This window comes from Nilaparvata lugens, chromosome 1 (genome assembly GCF_014356525.2).
Source record: "Nilaparvata lugens isolate BPH chromosome 1, ASM1435652v1, whole genome shotgun sequence".
In the NCBI taxonomy this organism is placed as follows: Eukaryota; Metazoa; Arthropoda; class Insecta; order Hemiptera; family Delphacidae; genus Nilaparvata; species Nilaparvata lugens.
In genome coordinates, this window is record NC_052504.1 from 15214124 (window position 1) to 15235853 (window position 21730).

Consider the following 21730-nt stretch of genomic DNA (forward strand, 5'->3'; position numbering starts at 1 on the left):
ATAGTTGGTCCTTGTTGGCTGCCAAAGAAACATTGAACTCCTCAACTTTTCACTCTCCTTCGGAATGTTTCTATCACTATATTACTGAAAGAAAGATGAAATGTGTTTCTCAAATTGTCAATCATTATTTATGTTTACTCTCTACGAAAACAAATCGACTAAACCAAATATTAGTCTCTAGAATTTCACATTTTTATTTAAACCTGCGTTATTTCTCTATTCAACTATGAATCAGAGTAACCTATTTGCATGGTTTGTTGTCCTTTACTAACGGTAAACATTTAGCCTACATAGATAACACAACTCGTAATAAGCGAGCTGTCTTTTGGAAAGGCGGCTTATTATTATTTAGAAATAGTTTGCTTGTTTTTGTTATGAGCCTGTTAAATATTTGATTTATAGTCAAATTCAATAACGAGTTTGAAACAATAAATGCTTGTCGGGAACAGAGATTGGAGTAGGCCTATGCCTACTATAATAGTTAGAAACAAAAAAATACTTTCATTTTGGTATAGTTGTTCTATCTAATCAGACAACACCCACAACGCCAACAGAGTAATCATTATAAAAAATACTGTTTTGCAAATCAAGCTTCTCAAATATTACGGCTCGAATTCGACTACAATTTATCATGTTTTAAATTTTTTGTATAGCCTATATTTTCTAGAAATCAGGTCTGCCTAAATGCATAAGGCTCGTAGCCTCCTGCATCCTGCATATCTGCAAGGGTTCTAAATAGTGTCTTGAAATTTTCGATATTGTCCCCTCATGACGAAAAAAATTGTAAACAGCTTCAGAGCGAAAAAGAGATTTTGACCTCCAGCTGCTTGGAGAGTGGTGACTCCTTCAGAACACGTTTTGAAAAAAGTGTCTACAACTAAAAAAGTTGCAAACTGCGTAGTGCACAGAGCAGATGGAAAATAAAAGGATTTCTGGAGACTGAAGTGCGGTTTCGGGTCTCAGCCCTTCAAGAAAAAAAACGTGGATGGGTTTGTTGTTAGGGCGCGGAGGGCACAGCTGATTGCAAGGTCACAACGCGAGGTGACTATTTTGTTTACGTTTTTAGCAGCCGAAGCCAGACGGCGTCTTGCGTTGAATATAAAACGACATAGGCGCGCGCTCCGCAGGTCAGTCTGTCAGTGAACGTTCAATGAGATGGTTGATTATTACGCGGAGTGGTTCAGTAGTGGTGCATTTGTTTTAATTAATTTCATCAGCTTCATTACTCCAGTTTTTCATTCCAGATAATCAGTTTCCTTATTCCACTAGCAAGATGATGGGGTGAGTATTATATTCAATTATTTAGTTTTAATGAAAAATGTAGCATCCAGTGTGGTTTTTATGGAAATCCCCAATCCCAAAATGTGTATACCAAATCCCATGACACGTTTTGTCTTCAATTACTCACGAAGAGCCATTATTAATCAATGTCATTTGTTTTAATCAACATCTGATATTATATAAACATTATCAACATAGGAGTTCATTTCCTGAAAAGGCTTGGAGTATACAACATAAAGGTATATCATATGCAGACTTATCTGCATTTAAGCATATACTGAACATTATATTCCAATTTATCAATTCAAAATTATCCATTAAAATATTTGGGGGAGGAGGAGGACCAATAGTCAAAGCCCAAAACTGTTCCTCCCGAATTTTGATTCATATACTAGGCTACATTACACAAAACTAAATATATACAGTCTTGATCAAATAAATTATGTTTAATTTCACTTATTTCCCTCAGCCCTCATGTCAACAACCTCCCCTTTAGGAAAGTAAGATTTCTAATGAAATCCATGACATTGGAATTATTTGGGGAGACAACAAATACTATGAATAACGTCTAGAAACGTAAAATATATTCCATATTCTATTCTATTCAACTGTAGAACAAGACATAATTTTTTATTGTAGACACTTTCTATCTTATTTTTATGTGTTTCGTGATCATAACTCGTATTCACCCAAAATCAAATAAATATGCCGACAGTCGGAAAAGCGGCCGTAGATTAATTTATTTGATATTTTGTGAAACCGGCTAACTCCTAGTTGACAGACAAAAACCGTTGATCGCATGAAAAACTGTTGATGGATCAAACACTTATCGCTATTGTTTAAATAAAAAAGAGAGGGAAATAGACCGGCATATATACTTGGGAGAAAAGAGTTGACGAAGAGAAAGAGTTTGAGCGAACGTTTTCAATTTGTTTGCTAGACGTGTGCAGTGTGCAGGTGTTAACCTCGATTATCTTTGTTGTTTGTGGTGCAATAAATATATTGATCTTCAGTGAAGGTTGAAGCTTGTTTTATGGAGTCTTATACAAATGCATAATACAAATGATTCATGGATTCGTCGGCTATAAGGGTGTCCTTAAAACCTTAAAATGATAGCCTACACAGTAGGCTACTCACACTCAAAAATAAACCTCATGATTTTGGTCGATCGCTTAATTACTTCGTGAACTAATCACTTCAGATCAACTAATTAGTTGATGAGAGCTTAGTTGTAACACATCAGCTCGGCTGCCCACCTGATTTGAATCATAAATTTCTTATGAGTTGATTATAGGAAATTATGAATATGAGACTGAGTAATAAAACAGAATACATGCAATGAAGTAATGAAGATGAGAATCGGATAACTAATTTTGAATGTGATATGTTCCTAACTTAATCAATAACTTCTCAATATTACTTTCTGTTGAAATATTGATGACACGTAGAAGATATTCACAGCCCTTACAACTTATATTTTTCTCATTACTTGAATACTTGACAACTTTTTATTCTGGTCCTCTAAATTTTTATTTGGTTTTGATTTTTATTTTGATTCTCCAAACCGACGTTTTCCCGTCGCATGAAAATCATTGTTATGCAAAGCAATTCGAAAAATAATTTTGGCTGGAGATAATTAAGTAGATCAATTCCATTCAGTAGGCCTATGAAAACTTCCCTTTTATAACTTCTTTTTTCAGTGCCGGTTGCACAAAAGCTGGTTAAATTTTAATCGTGATTAATCCCACGGGGACCAATCAGAGAAGCAGCCTTATCAAAAAAAGGTCTTCTGTGACTGGTTATCGTGAAATTAATCACGGTTAAAATTAACCGGCTTTTGTGCAACCGGGTCTTAATCTTACAACCGAAGAAACATGTACCGGTATTTGGTTCCAATAAAGTAGACAGTAGAATAAATTCAATCACTTATGGCTGTGAAAAATGTAAATTGAAAGCTCTTTAATTAGTTGACGATTGAATAGAATCGAGCCAAAATAGAGTCGAAAGAGACATTCGCTTAGTGTAATCATAAAATAAAGCCTTTCTTTATTATCGGATACCTATACCTCTGTGGAAAATGAGAATTTCAGGAGAAGCTTCGGCACAAACTATTATTTATAAAACCGGTTTTGGGGTAGGCAAATTCACTACAAAAAATCTTGATAGTGAATATGATCATTTTTTACAACTCTGCTTTTAAAATATTTCTGAAGCGTTTTATGTTCAGATCGAAAACTATTAAAAAGAACAGTTTAATTTATTATGGAAATTTTCCGAAAACAGCCATATCCAACAAAATCAGTTGTTGTTCGGCCACGTAGTGAGAGAGAGAGAGAGAGAGAAATTTATGATGTATCTTGGTAGATTACTGGGACGCTCATTTGACACATCTATTCTTCTCATTATTCAACCATTAGATTTGTGTGGATCTATACTCCTTTCCCACATCTTCCACGTATATTCTTTTCAAATTCTATTCCCATTTCATTTTAATTTGCATAAAATGCGGGTACTTCGCAGTACATTATTATTTATTGCTGTCCGATCCCTCTAAAATACCGGTACTAGTGACCTATGATGCAATCAGACACTCAGTGGATTTCCATTATTGAGTTGGCTATCAATGGTACAATAACCATAAATAGCATAAATCTTACAATCTACAGTCTTTCTTTCTCAATATGTTGTACACTATGGTTGTTAGAAATTTTGAGTTTAAATCATTCTTGCCAACTACACAAATTGAATTATCACTTTTGTATATCACCAATTTTAATATGCTAATTGAAGTGGTTTTCGCTGTCAAGGTTGGCATTGCAACTTATAGGTATTATGATACTTCATTTTTTAAAAGTTTTGCTTACATCTTCGATTGAAAGATGTATTAGAATTATTTTAGTATGAATCGTGATGTTTTCGTACTGTTTTGTTGCAGAGAATTCTATTCACGCCATTATTACAATAATAAAATGCTGTCGAAGCCTAGGAGAGATACTTTAAAGAATCTCTAATCAGATATTTTGGAGAATCTCTTCAGAAAATTGTGATGTTTTCGTACTGTTTTGATGCAGAGAATTCGATTCAAGACATTATCACAATAATAAAATGCTGTCGAAGCCTAGGAGAGATTCTTTAAAGAATCTCAAATCAGATATTTTGGAGAATCTCTCGTTGTCTAAGATGCTATCATGTGTTGGCTTGAATTGTATTTCGCAAGTTGAACTATTGTGAGAAATACTATAAGTGGGGATATTTTACTTCAGTCCAATTGGAATACCTTGACCACTGAATTGAATTTTCTCTTGAACCTTCAATCTAACAATTTTTCATCAGATTTAAAAATATTAAAGATGTAATTTTATATTTCACATGAGGGTTCCATATAAAGGGCGCCGTTGAGTACCGATTTCAATTAGATCATAATTCATAAGAAAAGTTTAATTTCAATTGAAATTTAATTGAATATCAAGAATGCTTAATGTTCTTGCCAGTGAAATGTTTGGGACGGAACGCTCGAATACAGAAGAGATAATTATAAAGGTCTCACAATCTCATCACCACAAGGTACAAGAGGAATGAATCACTTCATACTGTCTCGGTTTGTCTCATAAAAATACTGTCATATTGCAGTGGGAAAAATTATTTATTGAAATAATTGTATTACGTTCAATTTCATTTTTCCGTGAAATATCTAAGCACAAGAAAAGTGGTATCAACAAGATGTGGTTATGAATCATTCGCTATTTTAAATATTTACAATACATAGGCACCTTGCTAATAATAATGTAAGTTGATTATCTACCAAATAAAGGATACATTTTCCTTTTTCTCATGATATTTCAACATTATTCCACGAAAAAGTCGAAAAATTAGAGTAATTCCAAGAAAAGATCCTATCAATATTAGGAATCGGGATATCAAAATTTTGGATAAATTTCTTTTTCAAATGTATATGAATTTTAATATAAATGTGTGACCAAGCCTGCTTTCATCCTTATCAACAATCAAATAATAACAATAACATTCCGCACTTGAAGTGTTTATCTTATTTTATCAGTGAGCTAGCAAACAGCTTCCTGTTCATAAATGTGCTCTGGTCTAGATTGAAAAAATATGAAGGCCGTGAATTTTATTCCTTCTAATAGATGTAGCATTACTATTTCTATTAGGTCTATTGATATTTAATTTCCAAATATGCAAATTGTTACTCTTTATTATTAGGCTTAGAATTACTTACGGGGGGGGGGGGGCTTCTGACCGGGTGGGGGGAAATGATACTGACCAGGTTTACTAGTAATATAGGGTGAAAGTAGAATAAAAATAGAGTAATTCTAGAATTCAGGTTGATGAATATAGTTTAGAAAATGTCAATAAAATTGGAATGTAAGCTCAATCGTTCCAGTTTTTGAATTCATATTTCTGAAGTCATTGAAAAGTTTGATAGGTAAAAATAAAATTGAAAACTTATAATTTGGCGCTTTAATTTTACGTTTCTGGTGAGAATATTGATTATTGAGGGGGTGATTATTACTGTAATGATTATTGGAGGGGTTGACGGGGGCAGAAATTTCCATTCCCCTCAGATGGCAAAACTATCATCACTGAAACACTCAGAATAGGCCTACTCACGGAACAAGTTTTACAGTACAAAACTCCCGATAATTATTATGTTTGATTTCCAATACATACGGTAAGGAATTTGAAAAAAAAATTAAGTTTTGGAATTCTCTCTGTAAACAAAACTGTCAACAAAAAAATTAAGTGATCATGTATGTGATAAAACATACACAAATTATAGAAAAAACTATTATTCAGTTTAAAAACTACTAAAAAATTATCGCATATTGAACAGGAATCGAGGAATTATCACTCATTTAATTAATTCAATTGATGCAAATCATTCACTGTGGATTTAAATAGCATAGATAGAAAGACTGAAATAAGGAAGAGGGGGTACTATCTAAATTAGGCTTAAGAAAGTCTGCCAATTTTGAAATGTTTAGAAGTTCACGAGTGATTTGAATAACACACAGTAAAAAAAAATGGCACCCATGTGTTCCGGGTAGCCTAACTGGGAATGGGAAGGAGCTGTTGGATAATTCAAAGCAAGTCGACAAGTACGGAACCGGCAACAGGGAAAAATATGTTTTTTAGATACTTTGTGTTCGAGATAGGCGTTCTTATCAGCTACATGAAAACTTATCGTTTTTTACGTTCTCGATTTACTTCCAGCAGATACAAAGAAACTCTTTATTGCATGCTGATGGAGTGTATGTTGTATTGAGTACAGTACTGGCACGATACCTATGAAGCCTACAACTATGAATCCTACTGTTCGATCCCCTTTATCGAAATCTAAGATAATTGTAAAAACCGCTGAAAGGTCAAGAGCTTCACGTCATCCATAGATAAATGATTTCCTAATCATTTTTCAAACCGTTCAAGATTTCCAATGCTATTATTCCTGTACTCTCTTCCAAATTTAGATATGAAAACAACCATAAAGAATATTATTGTACATTATTTATCCTCCCTACATCTTGCGTTTTATACTTGAGGTTTGTATGTATATGAATTATGAATTGAGCTTTTATTCAAGGTGAGAGTTTTATCGATTGAATTATTTTGAAAACAATTGAACCCCTCTCTAGAAAACAAAAAAAAAAATAGTTAGTGGAAGAAAATAGTGTACGACTAACAACGCAGTAAATGCTTGAAGAAACATGACCGGATTTGAAGTGAAAACAGGCAGTTTGAATGGCTGGAAAGATTGTAGTGCCATTTTCTTTATACGTTGTAGAGATTAGGCTAAAACAATTTTTCCATTGACAATTGCGCAATTAGTTTGCTTTCGTAAACTGTTGCTGATTGTAAAATGTGCTTACTTAACCATATAAAAATCCATAAACTTTGTCGTGTCTAATGTGAGTGCATTTCTTTATCGCTAGTTTTGTTTTTCTGTAGATAAAATGGTTGTAGGTATTTGTCATGATTTTTGAAATGTTACCCTTTTGTAATCTTCTTTGTAGTATAATGTAGTATAACTATTTGCTATTCCACCCCCCCCCACCATCGGACAAGTTGTAATTGCAAAGAAAAAGGGAATCGTTGCATTTATAAGATACTTGAATGATATTTGAAGATTTCAATTCGGCTCCATTTACTGAAATACTTTCGAATAACTGAAAAAGGTATCGAGAGTTAGGATAATATTATATTGTTGAAATTTATTGCAACTCTACCCACATTAAAAAAATGAACAATTATTCCACCTATTGAAAAGGTTTTTCTAACAAGTTATGGTATTTTATTTTCAGATCAAAGAATGGGATCCACAAGAACGTGGATGTGGAGAGCCTGAAAGCACTCGTCCAGCCCAACAACATCAAAATAAAACCAATTGAGGATAAGAGTGTTCTGGAAGGATCTGTCAAACTCATACAGCCTGCTAAAAGAAGAAAAGGAAGCTCCTTCAGACAGGTAAGAACAATAATTGAAATAGTTTGCTTCATCTTTTCACTGATTCAATTATTTCTAGCGAAGAGTATGACTGTAAATAATACTTTTTAATTCACTGTTGAAAAGATTAAGTGGATGAGGTGATACACCGTAGGTGAGACTCAATCATGGGTTTGAATATCTGATCGGAGTTCTCTTCATTATCAAAATTTAATTCGCTGTAGAAATGAATAACAATTACTGCCACAAATAGATTTCAATAATAGTAATTCCACGATATTAATTCTGCACATTATTGAAATTGAGATTGATTTGTCTTTGTTGTGCAGTGTCTTGGTTGTACATCAAATCAATTTCTTCGATTAAACAACTGCTACTTAAGTGTGTAGCTTGTACTAAAAAGCATAGACTTGATTCTTCTACGAAATGACAAAGCCAAGAATCTTTATATTGTGAAAAAGAGTCTATTGCATTTGATAATGTACGAACAAAATTATCTATTGCATTCGCCAATCAACAAAGCGTTAAGGGAATGAGATTCAATGAGGTTCCTTTTTTCAGGTGATCTCATCATTTGCTGCCAACATAGGCACAATAAATACAGGAATGACATTTGGATTCTCAGCCGTTGCTATACCACAACTTGAAGATCTGAGTAGCGAAATCAAGATTGACAAATTCCAGGCATCCTGGATAGGTGAGTTTCTTTAAAACATTTTTGTGACAAAATAGCTTTCATAACATTAGCTTACATTCAGTATTGATAAACTTTCTTCTGTATAATATCATAGAGAAACAATAGCATAATTAATAGAAACACACTTACGCTATTGTTTCTCTATGATAATATAGATAGACGATAGCCTATCATTATTCTCAATTATATAAATATAAAATACAATTCTATGGATATAAAATATTTTGACTAGGTCGTGACGATGAATAGATTAATTTTCAACATTGACAGTTGTTGTGTTGCACTGTTTTATACAAACGTCAGTGAAGGTTATTGATCTGTTTGTGAGAATCCATATATTATGCTTCAACAGAGATCGACCTTCAATTAACATTTGAGGAAATGACGGAAAGCATTGGAGCTTCTACTTATCTCCAATACAATTTTTAAATCTTATCAAATTCATCACACTTTTGACCGATTTTAAATTGATTTTAGTTTCTTAGAAAACTTCCATCTAAACTTATTACGATACTGAACTTTATGAAACACTTTTCTCACTTTTACAATGGTAGGTACTTTCAACTTAGGGCCGTTTGCACACCAAAGCTCAAACTGAATTAAATCAGCTGGTGGCTAAAGCTCAAAATGATCCAATTTATAACAAACGAGACTTGATATATGAATTTATAGTTTTAACGTTTATTTTGGACTAAAATTTTATAAAAATTGTACACGTGAAATTCTAACCTTATTTTGGACTTTGTCACTTATAAATTTGGAAGAAAAATAGAACAAGGATTACCTTATTATTTCATCTTTCAATGTTATTACATTAGTGTCATTTGCATTGTAAATAAATTAAAAAAAATCCGGTTTAAAATGAAATTTGGTTTAAACTGACACTGTGCAAACGGCAATTACTTGTAAAGTCTGGACGCATTAATATGTTACTGATAACATTTTGATCTATTCTTCAATTGCAGATTTTGATTTCTGTTTTCAGCCAGTCTGTCTGCTGTGACTACACCTATAGGCTGCATTCTGAGTGGCTACCTGATGGACCTGATGGGCAGGAAGAGAACTCTGCTCATCACACAGATTCCCATGATAATAGGCTGGCTGATCATCGCCCAGGCAACCCGAGTGGAGGAGATCTACATCGGACGACTGTTGGTCGGACTCGGCTGTGGGATGGTCGGAGCTCCAGCCCGGGTTTACACCGGTGAAGTGACTCAGCCTCATCTCAGAGGCATGCTGGCTGCCATGGCTTCGGTTGGAGTCTCCTTAGGTGAGAATCATTCACCCAATTGAACACAAAAACGGTTGATTTTGTTAAATTAAATCATAAACTAGGATAGGTATTTATTATGTCGAGAGGTTCAGTAAAAGTACAGCCACATCAGAGAAGTACAGTTTCTATCAGATAAATTATTAATTCCCTTTTTGTGTAGTTGAGAAGTTGATATTGTGGTAATTATCCATATTGAATGAAAAAGACTAAGAAATTGTCAAAAAACCACAGATTTATTGATACTTAGAAAGACCGGTTTCGGTTATTACACCGGTGTATTGGCGGTGTAATAACCGAAACCCGTCTTTCCAAGTATCAATAAATCTGTGGTTTTTTGATAATTTCTTAGTCTTTTTCATTCAATTCAAAATAATTATCAATTGGTATTAGTTCAGTGTGAGTGTGGTTTTGGTGAATTGGGCATCTGATTGGGGGAGGAGTCACCCCCAACCTTTTCAAGTGGTGTTTGAAAAAAAATGTTGAGGGTATATGTTAAAAATTAAGCCAAGGGTCGCCAGTTCTAATAAAACTCTCCAAGTTCTAATTTAATAAAGTAATTCAAAAATAATCTTAATATTAATAAGAGTTAAGTTAAGTCATACTTAACTCTTATTAATATTAAAAAATAAATTTCTCAAATGCTGTTTTCGATTAAAATCTTCAACAATTTTACGAGTGGGGGGAGTCGAACGAGGCGGGTTACCCCAATCACCCCCCCCCCCCCAAGTGATGATTTTTTCTGAAATAAAATAAATCCAGTTACCCTTTTTCATATTCTATTATTATTAGTATTATAGATTGGGCTATTCAATTTTTATAATAATTATTTTATTATCATTTCATATTTTATTACTTTAACTGAAGGCCCCAATTACCTTCAAATAAAATATAAAAAGGTACCTGGATTTCCATATATATTATTTATTTCAGTTGAAGAGATCTGGTACCGTATCTGGTGTACGATACCGATCATTATGATGAATTATTTGCTACCACTGGCAAGTAACCAACTGTCGTTTTTTGGATATTAAATCATTAGTGTAATGGTCGCATGTTTCAGTCCGACACCCTAGATAGAAACTAATGTGATGTTTGGATCTTGATAGATTAAATCAATTGTTTGACAGATTTATGTAAATGTAATCAATAAATAATAATTCTGTTTATTAAATCATTATTCTTCAAGCGATAAACTAACTCTATTAGAATTTGTCAATTGTCAAGGACAGATAGATAGAGTTAGGTATTTATTGGTTATTCAAAATTATCAATGCTTGAAACTCGCATGTGCAATAGAAATAATTCAACGCTTGTGATAACTGAATAATCAGAGCCTTTGTACTGGCACACGGGAATTCGCTATAATATAGCAATCAGCTCTGAATATTGAAATACTTCATCAGACGGCTTACTATTTAAATTTGATTACTCAATGAAAAGCTTTTCAATGACTCACTCTCTCAATTCAATCGTCGGTTATCATGGCACGAAGCCCACTTATTAGATTGATGAAATTAATTATTAATAAAGATGATTGTTACCGTACAAGCTGATGCTCAACGGCTGTGTGTAGTATCTATCAATTGATCTGATGTTCCTATATGTGTGTGTGTTAAGAAAGAATACAAAAAGAATAATTTAATACATCTTACAATCATGGGCGACAATGGGACGTCCTCCCCAATATTTCAAAAATGAAAACTGTCCTCCCTCCAATATTCTGGAAACTAGAAATGTGTGTAGTTTATTTTTTAACGCAATGTTAAATTAGACAAAAATGCAAATAAGGCATGTATATAAAGTATAATAATTCTCTGAAGACTCCTGCAAACAGCAAATATTAAGGGCGTTCGACCGAAGACTTAGAGACTTTGAATTCGAGTCCCAGGGGCCTGTTTCATAAAAAATTAGAATTCCTGTAATACAGGAACAGCTGATTTTATCGGCTATATTGAGCATGTAATTGGAATGGTGATTCTCCTGTATTACAGGACTTGTAACTTTTATGAAACAGGCCCCAGGCCAGGCGAAAATTTTTTGCAATAGTACTGCTCATTTCAATCTCCTACAGCTGTTTTCCCTCTTGCCAACATCTTCTGTGGGCAGAAAGAAGTCTTCATAGGATCATAAAATTTGAATTTTAGTTTTATTAATAGTTCTAGTTTTTGATCTCTTGCTGAGGATGACGCCAACTTGAGTCGTGGGTAATGAGAAAAATTTCTCTAGTTACTTAGTTCACCGTAGAGAAAACTATTATATACGCTAATAAAAGAATGTTTTATTCTATGGTTATCCGGTGCTTCAACTGATCAATTGACTTTTCAGGAGTGACCCTGGAGTACATGTTCGGCGCGCTGTACAGCTGGAAGCTGGTGGCTCTGCTGAGCAGTACAGTACCGACAGTGGCGTTCATCTGCTGCTTCTTCCTGCCTGAGACGCCATCTTGGCTGCTGTCGCACGGCCAGGTGGACAAGTGTCGCAAGTCGCTCGTCAAGCTGCGAGGTCCCACCTGCGACGTCGAGCAAGAACTGCAGGACATGGTCGCCTACTCCAACAAGAACAACCTGGCGCACTCGCTCACCTGGAAGGAGACCATCCAGGCGCTCATCCATCCGTCGGCGCTCAAGCCGTTCGTCATTCTCGCCCTCTACTTCGTCATCTATCAGTTTTCCGGCGTCAATCCAGTCACATTCTATGCGGTTGAAGTTTTCAAGGTGAGATTTTCCACTTCAACGACTCAAGTTCCAAGTCTCTCGACAACAAGTAGAAAGCTTTTATGACTAATAAGTCAACTTTAAAAAGTTTCAATGACTAATAAGTCAACAGCAACTAAAAAACTTCAATGACTAAGTCTCTAGTCTTCCTACAACAACCAAAAAACGCATGTTAATAATGATGTTGTGGTAATAAGCAACTGTTCATTTTGCTTTACTCTCTCTTGTAAGATGGTAATATAGTGTGGATGCGGAATCGTCACTTAATGGACAGACAGAAATAATGAACAAATAATGGAAAGACGGAACACTGAATTCAGTCTATTAATTTTCACTATGATATAAAATGAAACTGAGCAAGGATATCCTTGTGTAGGGTTGTACAATGGAATCAAACGTATTAACAGTTGGAAACGTGGTTTGCGGTTTTCATACCGTAGCCTATCATAATAAAATGCATAAGCTAAATCACTATTACTTCACACTAATCTTTCAATAAATTCAACTTTGAAGTTACATCCTTGAAAAAAAATTGAATGAAATGTCAAATAAGAGTATTGAAGAATATAATTTTAATATTTATTATATGTTGACAATTACTGCACATTTATTGAAGTTTGATCTCTCATTTGATTTTTCAGCCTTAGATCATCACTCAGTCATTTTCATTTGACTTTTAATTAGTTGTACTTCTTAAAACATTCAAGTGATCTGTTTTGTATTTTACAGGATTCAGGAGCCAATATGAATAAATATCTGGCTACAGTTCTACTTGGCATCGTGAGATTGGTGTTCACAGTCGTTGCTTGTATTGTTATGAGAAAATGTGGACGAAGGCCATTGACGTTTGTCTCAAGTGAGTATGATTATTAGGAGGCTACAGTTCTCAAATATCAAGTACATTTTGATCGATAATTACAAGTTCTTATCATATAGACCTAGGTTCTCTTCTGATGGCTTGAGTAAAGGTTTTACTCATTGATGAGAAGGATGAAGTCTTTGTATTTGAAGAATAATGCTATCAATAACCGTTAGCTAGCCTATATTATGTTATCTTTATAGGAATTGCGAATTTCATTTCTCAATCACTTAAATCATAGTTATTTACATAATTTTTAATGCAATATAACACATAATGAAGATGATTCATGCATTATGATACCAAATATTTCGTAATGATGCATTTCAGCTATATATATCTATACAATACTTTCGCACTTTAAAAAACAATATCTTTCAGTTTTTGATAATATTACATGAAGTATATATAGCAGAAATTGATCATTAAGAAATATTTGGCATCGTATAGTAATGCATGAATCATCTTCATTATGTTATGGATACGATCATAGAATTCTAGACTTATTCTGTACTTTGATCAGTGAATGGATTAAATTATTGAAGAGTTATCTTCATAAATAGTTCAACTTAATCTGTACTTTGATCAGTGAATGGATTAAATTCTTCTAGAGCTTATCTTGAAAAATAGTTTAAGTTACATAACTTGGGCGTATTATTGAGTAATTATGTTACTTAATCGTTGCTCGTTCATTGTTTGCATTACAGATATCATTATTCAATGAATCCATGAGTAAGAGATAGAAATCGTTATAGCATTAAATTGAACTCTTATTGATGAATACTCTTCAAATTACAACTTGGTTTTAATGTTCGATTGTAAATTTCAGGTGTGTTGTGTGGTGCATCAATGGTGGGGCTAGGTGTCTACATGTACCACTTCAAGTCTTCAGCTCCTTGGTTGCCGGTAGCTTTGATTTTCATATTCATTGCAGCTTCGACAATTGGTTACTTGGTTGTACCTTGGGTGATGATCGGAGAGGTCTATCCAACTAAGGTGAATATTTTCTTCTACCAACTTAACTTTTAAGAATCTTTTCTTCAGCCGTCGGTCCCGGCTGCCTTTAAAGCAGTCGTTAGGTCATGTCAGAGGCCCTGAAACTCTGACACCAGACCTGAGCCAGCCAGGTCACTCGACATTATTATTCTACCAACTGAATAATTCGATTACCAAAGTTCATTGAGAGTTCAGTGACAGTTTGGAGTATCCAAGCTCCTCCTTCACACTACCAAGACAGGAAGCTAGTTCATTAGGTTAGCCACTAACGTAACGTTTCACCGGAAATTTTCAATTCCAGTCAAGTCCAGGGAAACTGGACTTTCCCTGTGCAGTCAAAGACCGGGACGTTAGTAGGAGCCAGAACTGCCAGTTTCTTCCATTACAAGTATGCAGCAGTTTGTATGCTCTTGGAGGTCAGCTGTTACAGAGGACTGTTTACCTGTCAGTTAAAAATGTGTGGTGAAACGTTAAGCTTGTGGAAATTGAACTGCTCTTTGGGTCATAGTCAATCCTAACTGAAAGTCATCTCTGACTTATTATTAAGATTACTTAGGACTGCTTTGTGAATTGGGCTGACCGTGGCGTCAGTGATTCAGAAGCACTCCAAACACTTGTTAAGCTGACCGATCAGAAGTTGGTACGGTATCAAACATATTTTTCTTCCTGCTTCTCTTCTCATAAATGACAGTCTTATGAAGGCTGTCTGATGTATATTATTCCCGTAGTTCATAAAATAACATCAAAGTACCCTTTTTTGAAAAGTTTTTAATATAGAAAAACTAGGAAAGTTTTTAATATAAATAGCAGATTGTAAAAACACAATCTGTTATTTTATATTAAATACTTTTCAAAAAAGGGTACTATGATCTTATTCTATAAAAAATAAGTAGCCATGAATTTAAGAAGATATGGTATTCCCATCATATTCGGTTACAGTTACTTCTCTTTCAAATATAAAATTAATAAATTCGTTTATGTTCAATTATAGAAAATCACTAGTAAACCTGTTGTATTCTACAAAGCACTCATGCCATTTTCATGAAACTAGTCGTGTTTATAAAATATAACAAGGCTACTAGTAATTGTCTATAATTCAATATTTAAGTAGCCCTATTTAAATATTTCATTAGCTTATGTTCATAATTTTTCTGTTGTTTTTAAACCTAATTCATTTGGACTAACGATTGATTGTTCCTGTTGATAAATAATTATTGATGAATACAATTATCATTCATTCAATAAAATGGACTACTCATCAAGCGCTCTTCAACGAGCTCATCTTAACCTCGTTTATCACTTCAGATTACAGAATTCAATCATATCTTGTTAATTGCAATTTTTACTCGAATCGCTATTGTAGTGGATAATAATTTAATGAAAAAAATAATTCAGAGATCTAAATTCACAATCAAAATAGTGATTGCACGTCAGTAATTTCAAATGAGAAAGGATAATTTCACAAAATTCTAGTCTACATGACCAACCAATACAAATAGTTCTTAAATGATTGCTCCATATTTTTAATTTATTTCCAGAGGTGTACAAAGTATAACATTAAAAAATAGTGAACTGTCATCAATCCAACTGAAAAATTGTTTTTCATCAACTAATAAGATAAAGCAACTTCCGATCAAGCAATCACCAGAGTGTAATCTGGTGAATAAGTTCAGGGGGTGGAGTACATTATAATGTGTACAACTCATATTATATGCGTGGGCAAAACTTATAGTTTTCAAAAATGTTTGTTATGGATCATTGATGAAGTCAATCTGAAGTATATCTGAAGAAATAGTATTTGTATGGTAAGAATATAGATGTATCAAAATAGTTGCACAAGTTATTAAAAAGATATTTTACTTTGTTCTCAGGTGAGAGGGATAATTGGTGGCCTAACAACATGCACTGCACACTTCAGCATATTTTTGGTGGTGAAAACGTTTCCTCTGATTCAAGATGCCATCAGCAAGCCGGGAACCTTCTGCCTGTACGGCGTCATATCTCTACTGGGCACCATCTATTTCTACATCTATTTGCCAGAAACCAAAGGACGCACCTTGCAGGAGATTGAGGACTACTTTTCGGGAAGAACAGACACCCTCAAGAAGCCGAAAATCACGACTGTGAATAACAATAAGCCTGTTGTTTTGCAAACTCATAAAGGAGATCTTTTGCCTGAAAAGAAAAGACATGCAACATTTTGGTATCCTGCATCAGGGTATCTCTTCTGCACCAGTGAAGGTTCATTGAAGACGTGAAATATTGAGAACATTGTTTATTGTGATAATTTGTGCTAGATTGAAACGTAGATTTTAAAGCATGCTTGAACCAATTTCTAAAGACTGACAAGTGTAGTGTGAATGAAAATTCCCAACTAGTTTTAAGTATAGCATATTAACATACTTTCGGAACGTAATTTACAGAGGATATAAGTATTATTTTATATGACTCTTTTTCATGTAACACTTGAATACTTTTCAATACTAGGACTAAAAATTCATTGTAATGCCTTACAATGTTGTTTTTGAAGTGAACTTTTGTAAAACTTTAAGGCTAGTGATATTTGTTATGTAAACTAGGCTAATGTGAAAAGATTTTTCTAGAAACTATTGTAGTTTTAGCTGTGGAAATTATCATTAGAATCCATTAGATTCACAGAGTTTTAGTTTTTCTCATTCCATTTTGTAGAGTTGAACTTAATGTTTGAAGTAAGGCAAATAAAAATGTAATGTTCTTTTAATATACAACTGAACCATTTATTTGAAAAGCCTACAGATATGACATTGTATTACATTGCTACTTGTAATCGGCTGCTTTTGTATTCATGTTTTTCCTTCTTTCTATTGAAGCCAGTCTATTATCATATCTCTTCTTGGCAAATGCCATTTCATGCCTTATCACAAATTCGGGAAGTTTCTTACCTTTCCATCGATAGGGAATTATCTCTTTGTTGGCTTTTGCCAATTTCTCTTTCACATAAACGAGAGCATCGAACTTTTCAGCTTCTTTCACTTTTCCCATCAGCTCAGCCTGAAATTCTTTCTCTTTTTTAATTTTGCGCCTGATCTCCATTTTAGCTATCTGCTCCTTGAATTTTTTCCTCCACTTCTTTCTTTTGTGAACTCTCATCTTCCTTTTGCGGATGATTAACATTCGGACAGCGTGCTTTTCTATTTTCTGCTTCGGTTCTGGTTCTGAGATTTCCTTATCAGGTGCAATGTCCTCATAAGGTATGAGCGTTGAAATTTTTGGAGCTTCAATTATCGTACTTAACAAGTCATTTGGTCGATCGAGGATTTGCAGTTTTGGTTGTTGAAGTTTGAATGGAACATTCAAATCAAGTTGAGAAGTCCCGGATAAGAAGAGTGGCAGCTGAGAAGAAATGTCTCCCGACCTCAACGCTCTAGATGAAACTATCTTTGAAGAGTAGCTGCAATTATTTCTTCTGAGGAATAAGACTGGCGCATTGGTGGCTGGTCCTGCAACAAAAATGAATAAATGTTCTTTAATTTTAAAAGAAAATTATCATTAGCTGAAAATGATTTCGTCAAGTAAAGTAAAGTAAGAAAGCTTAAACCCAGAAATTTTCATACAATCTTCATACAGAGCAAGTAGACACATTGACATCATAATTAATGTAGATTGAATGTTGAAATTATTGCAAAAATTATAATTTTATTATAAAGTCGTTTGTGGAATTTATTGAGACATCTATGAAAAATATTAAAGTTGGAGATCAACTCTTAAATTTATTCAAATTTTCATTATAAAAATGACATAATTAAATGGTTTATTGATTCCTCTTCCTACATTCATGACTAGTGAACTAGATAGATGGTGTTACAAAAGTAAGATGACAAGTCAAAATATATTATCCTATAGTATCGAAATATTCATTTATTGATTAGAACATTTTGGTGCCTGTCAATATCACAAGATTTAAACAGAAAATTGTTCAAGTTGGTTCAGTACAAGCAAACACTTTTAAAACATGAAAACAATTCATCAAGGTAAGACTAGAAGATGAGGTTCAAATTAAGAAGAAGAATTTGTCCATCTTGCCCAACAATTTCTAATCCAAGGTCTCAACGAAACAATTTCTCGAAACTTCCCAATTGCAGGTTGCGGAAGTAGACCAGTGGCGTATCCAGAAATGGAAACTGAATTTTTTTGTGGCTGGATCAGACACAAAAATTAGCATCTAATGCCATATTTTAGTTGTATTCTACTATGTAAGTCATGAAGTATTTATAAGGGATGAGAGAATAGCACTGCGATAGCAATGATGATATAATGAGCTATTTTCTTATTGACAGTCCTCCATCCAAAGAAATTACAGGGTTGCCAAATCGTGTAAAATTGAAACTTTCTCAAATTTCCAATTCAACGTCAGAATTAGTTGTAGAATATCATCCCCGATATCCTAGTAGTACTAAAAAAGCTTCAGGGTTGGAGGATTGAAAGGAAATTTAACTTCTATGATAAAATTGGAAACATCGCGAAGATTTGTTTTCATTTTGAATATTACTTCTCTCAGAATCATGGGACGTCGTAATGCGTAATAATTTTATATCAAATTAACGGGGAGAATGTCTCCTTCCTATTGGTGTCTGGATCATTTTTATCCGACTTATAGTTATTTTTTAATTAATGATTATGTTCGTCAATGTCGAGAAATTTCGAGCAGAAAACATGAAATTTTCGACATGCTAGAAACGTTTTTGTTTCAAAAGATAAGTAGGTGGTGAAAGCGAGAAAGTTTCTCAGAAATAATAGAAATTATTTTTCCAATTGTAAAACGTACTTGGAAGAGCGTATTTTGGCCTTAAAGAAGTTTAAAAGTCAAGGATAGCGGCTGAATGGTGTGCCATCATATGCTATCAATAGCTGGGATCAACAAAAACAAAATACAGAACGATTGAAAAAATCTGATGTGGCGCACTCACACAACTTTCCTTGCCGTTATGAAAATAGTTAAGGACCGCTCATGGTTAGAGACGTACTCGAGAGCAGAAAGAGTAATATCCATTGTTAAACAATGGCTTGATATTAATACATTGAGTATAAATACATCAAAAACTGAATATATTACATTTTCTCCTACAATATTTGGTCAACCAAATGATGCTATGAATTTAAAAATACATACAAATTGTGATTTTGAGAAATGGAAGGATTGTGCATGCCCTCAACTAAAAAATGAAAAATCTATAAAGTATCTGGGCATCATGGTTGATTGTAACCTTAAGTGGGAGCCTCATATAGAATATATCTGTAAACGCTTAAAATTTATTTCCTTTATCTTTTATAAAGTCCGTAAAATATTAGACATTAAATTACTTAGGATCCTTTACTTTGCCTATGTTCAATCGGTGCTGCAATATGGGTTAGTGGTATGGGGAGGAGCGTATGATGTTTTCATGAATAAAATTTTTACACTTCAAAAAATGATAAAAGCAATTCTTAATAAGCCAAGGGCTTTTTCTAGTAGTGAAACATTTGCCGAATTTAAAGTGATGACAGTACGTCAAATTTATATAAAGAAACTTCTCTACTATGCAAGGATGAGGAAGGATGAATTTACAGTGAATAATAACGTTTCTATGTATAACCTGAGAGTTACATATCATAACATTTATAATATTAACTATTCAGATTTGACAATAGTGCGAAGACAATTGGGGTATCTTAGCTCAAAAATAATAAATATCATGCCAAATGCATTGTCAGAATCTCTTTCTAATAGGGGTAGACAGAGGATGGAACAGATAAATAAGTGGGTGATACAAAAATTTTTCTTCGACATCAGTCAAATATTATAATTACTAGTAATTTATTGTTAACTTCGATTTTTTGTAGCTTTGATTATTAGTAAATGAATTTTTATATTGTCTAAGCAGCTGATACTCTCACTCAGCGGTCAGGGTTTTGCCCTTGCTGGGTCGTGCCATGTAATTTTAATTTATTTGTAAAATAGCATAATATTATAATCTAGAATATTTCTTTTGTAAGTTTTTATTTTGTATTTTGTTTTTTATGGGCAATAAAGATGTTTGAAAAAAAAAATAACGCTGGAAACACACGAGGTCTGCTATCTCTTCGTAGTGAACGATTTAATAGAACCAACAGTTGCCAACAGTTTGCAATTTAATAATCACATTTTCTCGAATTTCAAGCTTATTTTCAATTTTAGACGGAAATGTTACTGGACATTAATTGCAGAGATTTTCATGCTCAATCTTTTCCACTTGAATTTTGTTGTTTAAATTGTATATGAAGGAGGATTGTATTTTTTTGTTTATTGTATATAATTGAGAATCTAAAATCAAACTTTGCATAGATGGGGCGTAGCTCCTGAAATTTTTACAGATATGGGACTTGTTGCAGTTGATAGAGCTTATCAATGACTATTTCAGGTATGAATTTGATCAAAATCGTTGGAGCCGTTTTCGAGAAAATCGCGAAAAACCCTGTGTTTGACAACATTTTCGCCATTTTAGCCGCCATCTTGGATTGAATTTGATCGAAATTGTTCGTGTCGGAACCTTATAGTGTAAGGACCTTACGTTCCAAATTTCAAGTCATTCCGTTAACTGGGAGATGAGATATCGTGTACACACACACACACACACATACAGACCAATACCCAAAAACCACTTTTTCGGACTCAGGGGACCTTGAAACCTGTAGAAATTAAGAAATTGGGGTATCTTAATTTTTTTCGGAAAGCAGTACTTTCCTTACCTATGGTAATAGGGCAAGGAAAGTAAAAATTCAGCAACTGCAAGCCACATGATTATATGAATAGTGAAAATGACAACCTCGCCTCGAATAATCCAAGCAGTGTTTCATTACAGCCTTTCTAGAGGCAATCAGCTGCTTCGGTTTGAAATAATTCAGGCAAATATCTTGTAAATTGCCAGCCTTCAGCATAAAATTGTATAAACAATGCATACCATGCAGCCGCTCTCCTGACTTTAAAATTCCTTGGAGACCAAAATACGATCTTTTGACAATTGGAAAAATAATTTCTATTATTTCTGAGAAAACTTTCTCGCTCTCACTACTTATCTTATGAAACAAAAAAGTTTCTAGCATGTCGAAAATTTCATGTTTTCTGCTCGAAATGTCTCGACATTGACGAATATAATCATTAATTAAAAAATAACTATAAGTCGGATAAAAATGATCCAGACACCAATAGGAAGGAAACATTCTCCCCGTTAATTTGATATAAAATTATTACGCATTACGACGTCCCATGATTCTGAGAGAAGTGATATTCAAAATGAAAATAAATCTTCGACGGTGTTTCATTACAGCCTTTCTAGAGGAAATCAGCTGCTTGCGTTTGAAATAATTCAGTCAAATAATCTTGTAAATTGCCAGCCTTTAGCATACAATTTGGTACACAATGCATACCATGCAGCCACTCTTCTAACTTTAAAATT

General features: G+C 33.7%; 2 protein-coding genes across 2 annotated transcripts in view; one reads left to right on the forward strand and one right to left on the reverse strand.

The window, feature by feature from the left end:
* On the forward strand, positions 1-17086 carry LOC111046157 (facilitated trehalose transporter Tret1). The gene is made up of 8 exons (XM_022331651.2): positions 1-1281; positions 7599-7761; positions 8302-8437; positions 9423-9707; positions 12036-12424; positions 13154-13280; positions 14113-14279; positions 16151-17086. The coding sequence occupies exons 1-8, from the start codon at positions 1274-1276 to the stop codon at positions 16535-16537; spliced, it is 1662 nt and encodes a 553-aa protein (XP_022187343.2). The 5' UTR covers positions 1-1273; the 3' UTR covers positions 16538-17086.
* Positions 16540-21730, reverse strand: part of LOC111046158 — an 8637-nt gene continuing 3446 nt past the window's right edge. The window contains exon 2 of the mRNA XM_022331652.2: positions 16540-17758. Coding sequence (XP_022187344.1) covers positions 17076-17758 — 683 coding nt within the window. The 3' untranslated portion in view covers positions 16540-17075. The remainder of the gene's footprint in view (positions 17759-21730) is intronic.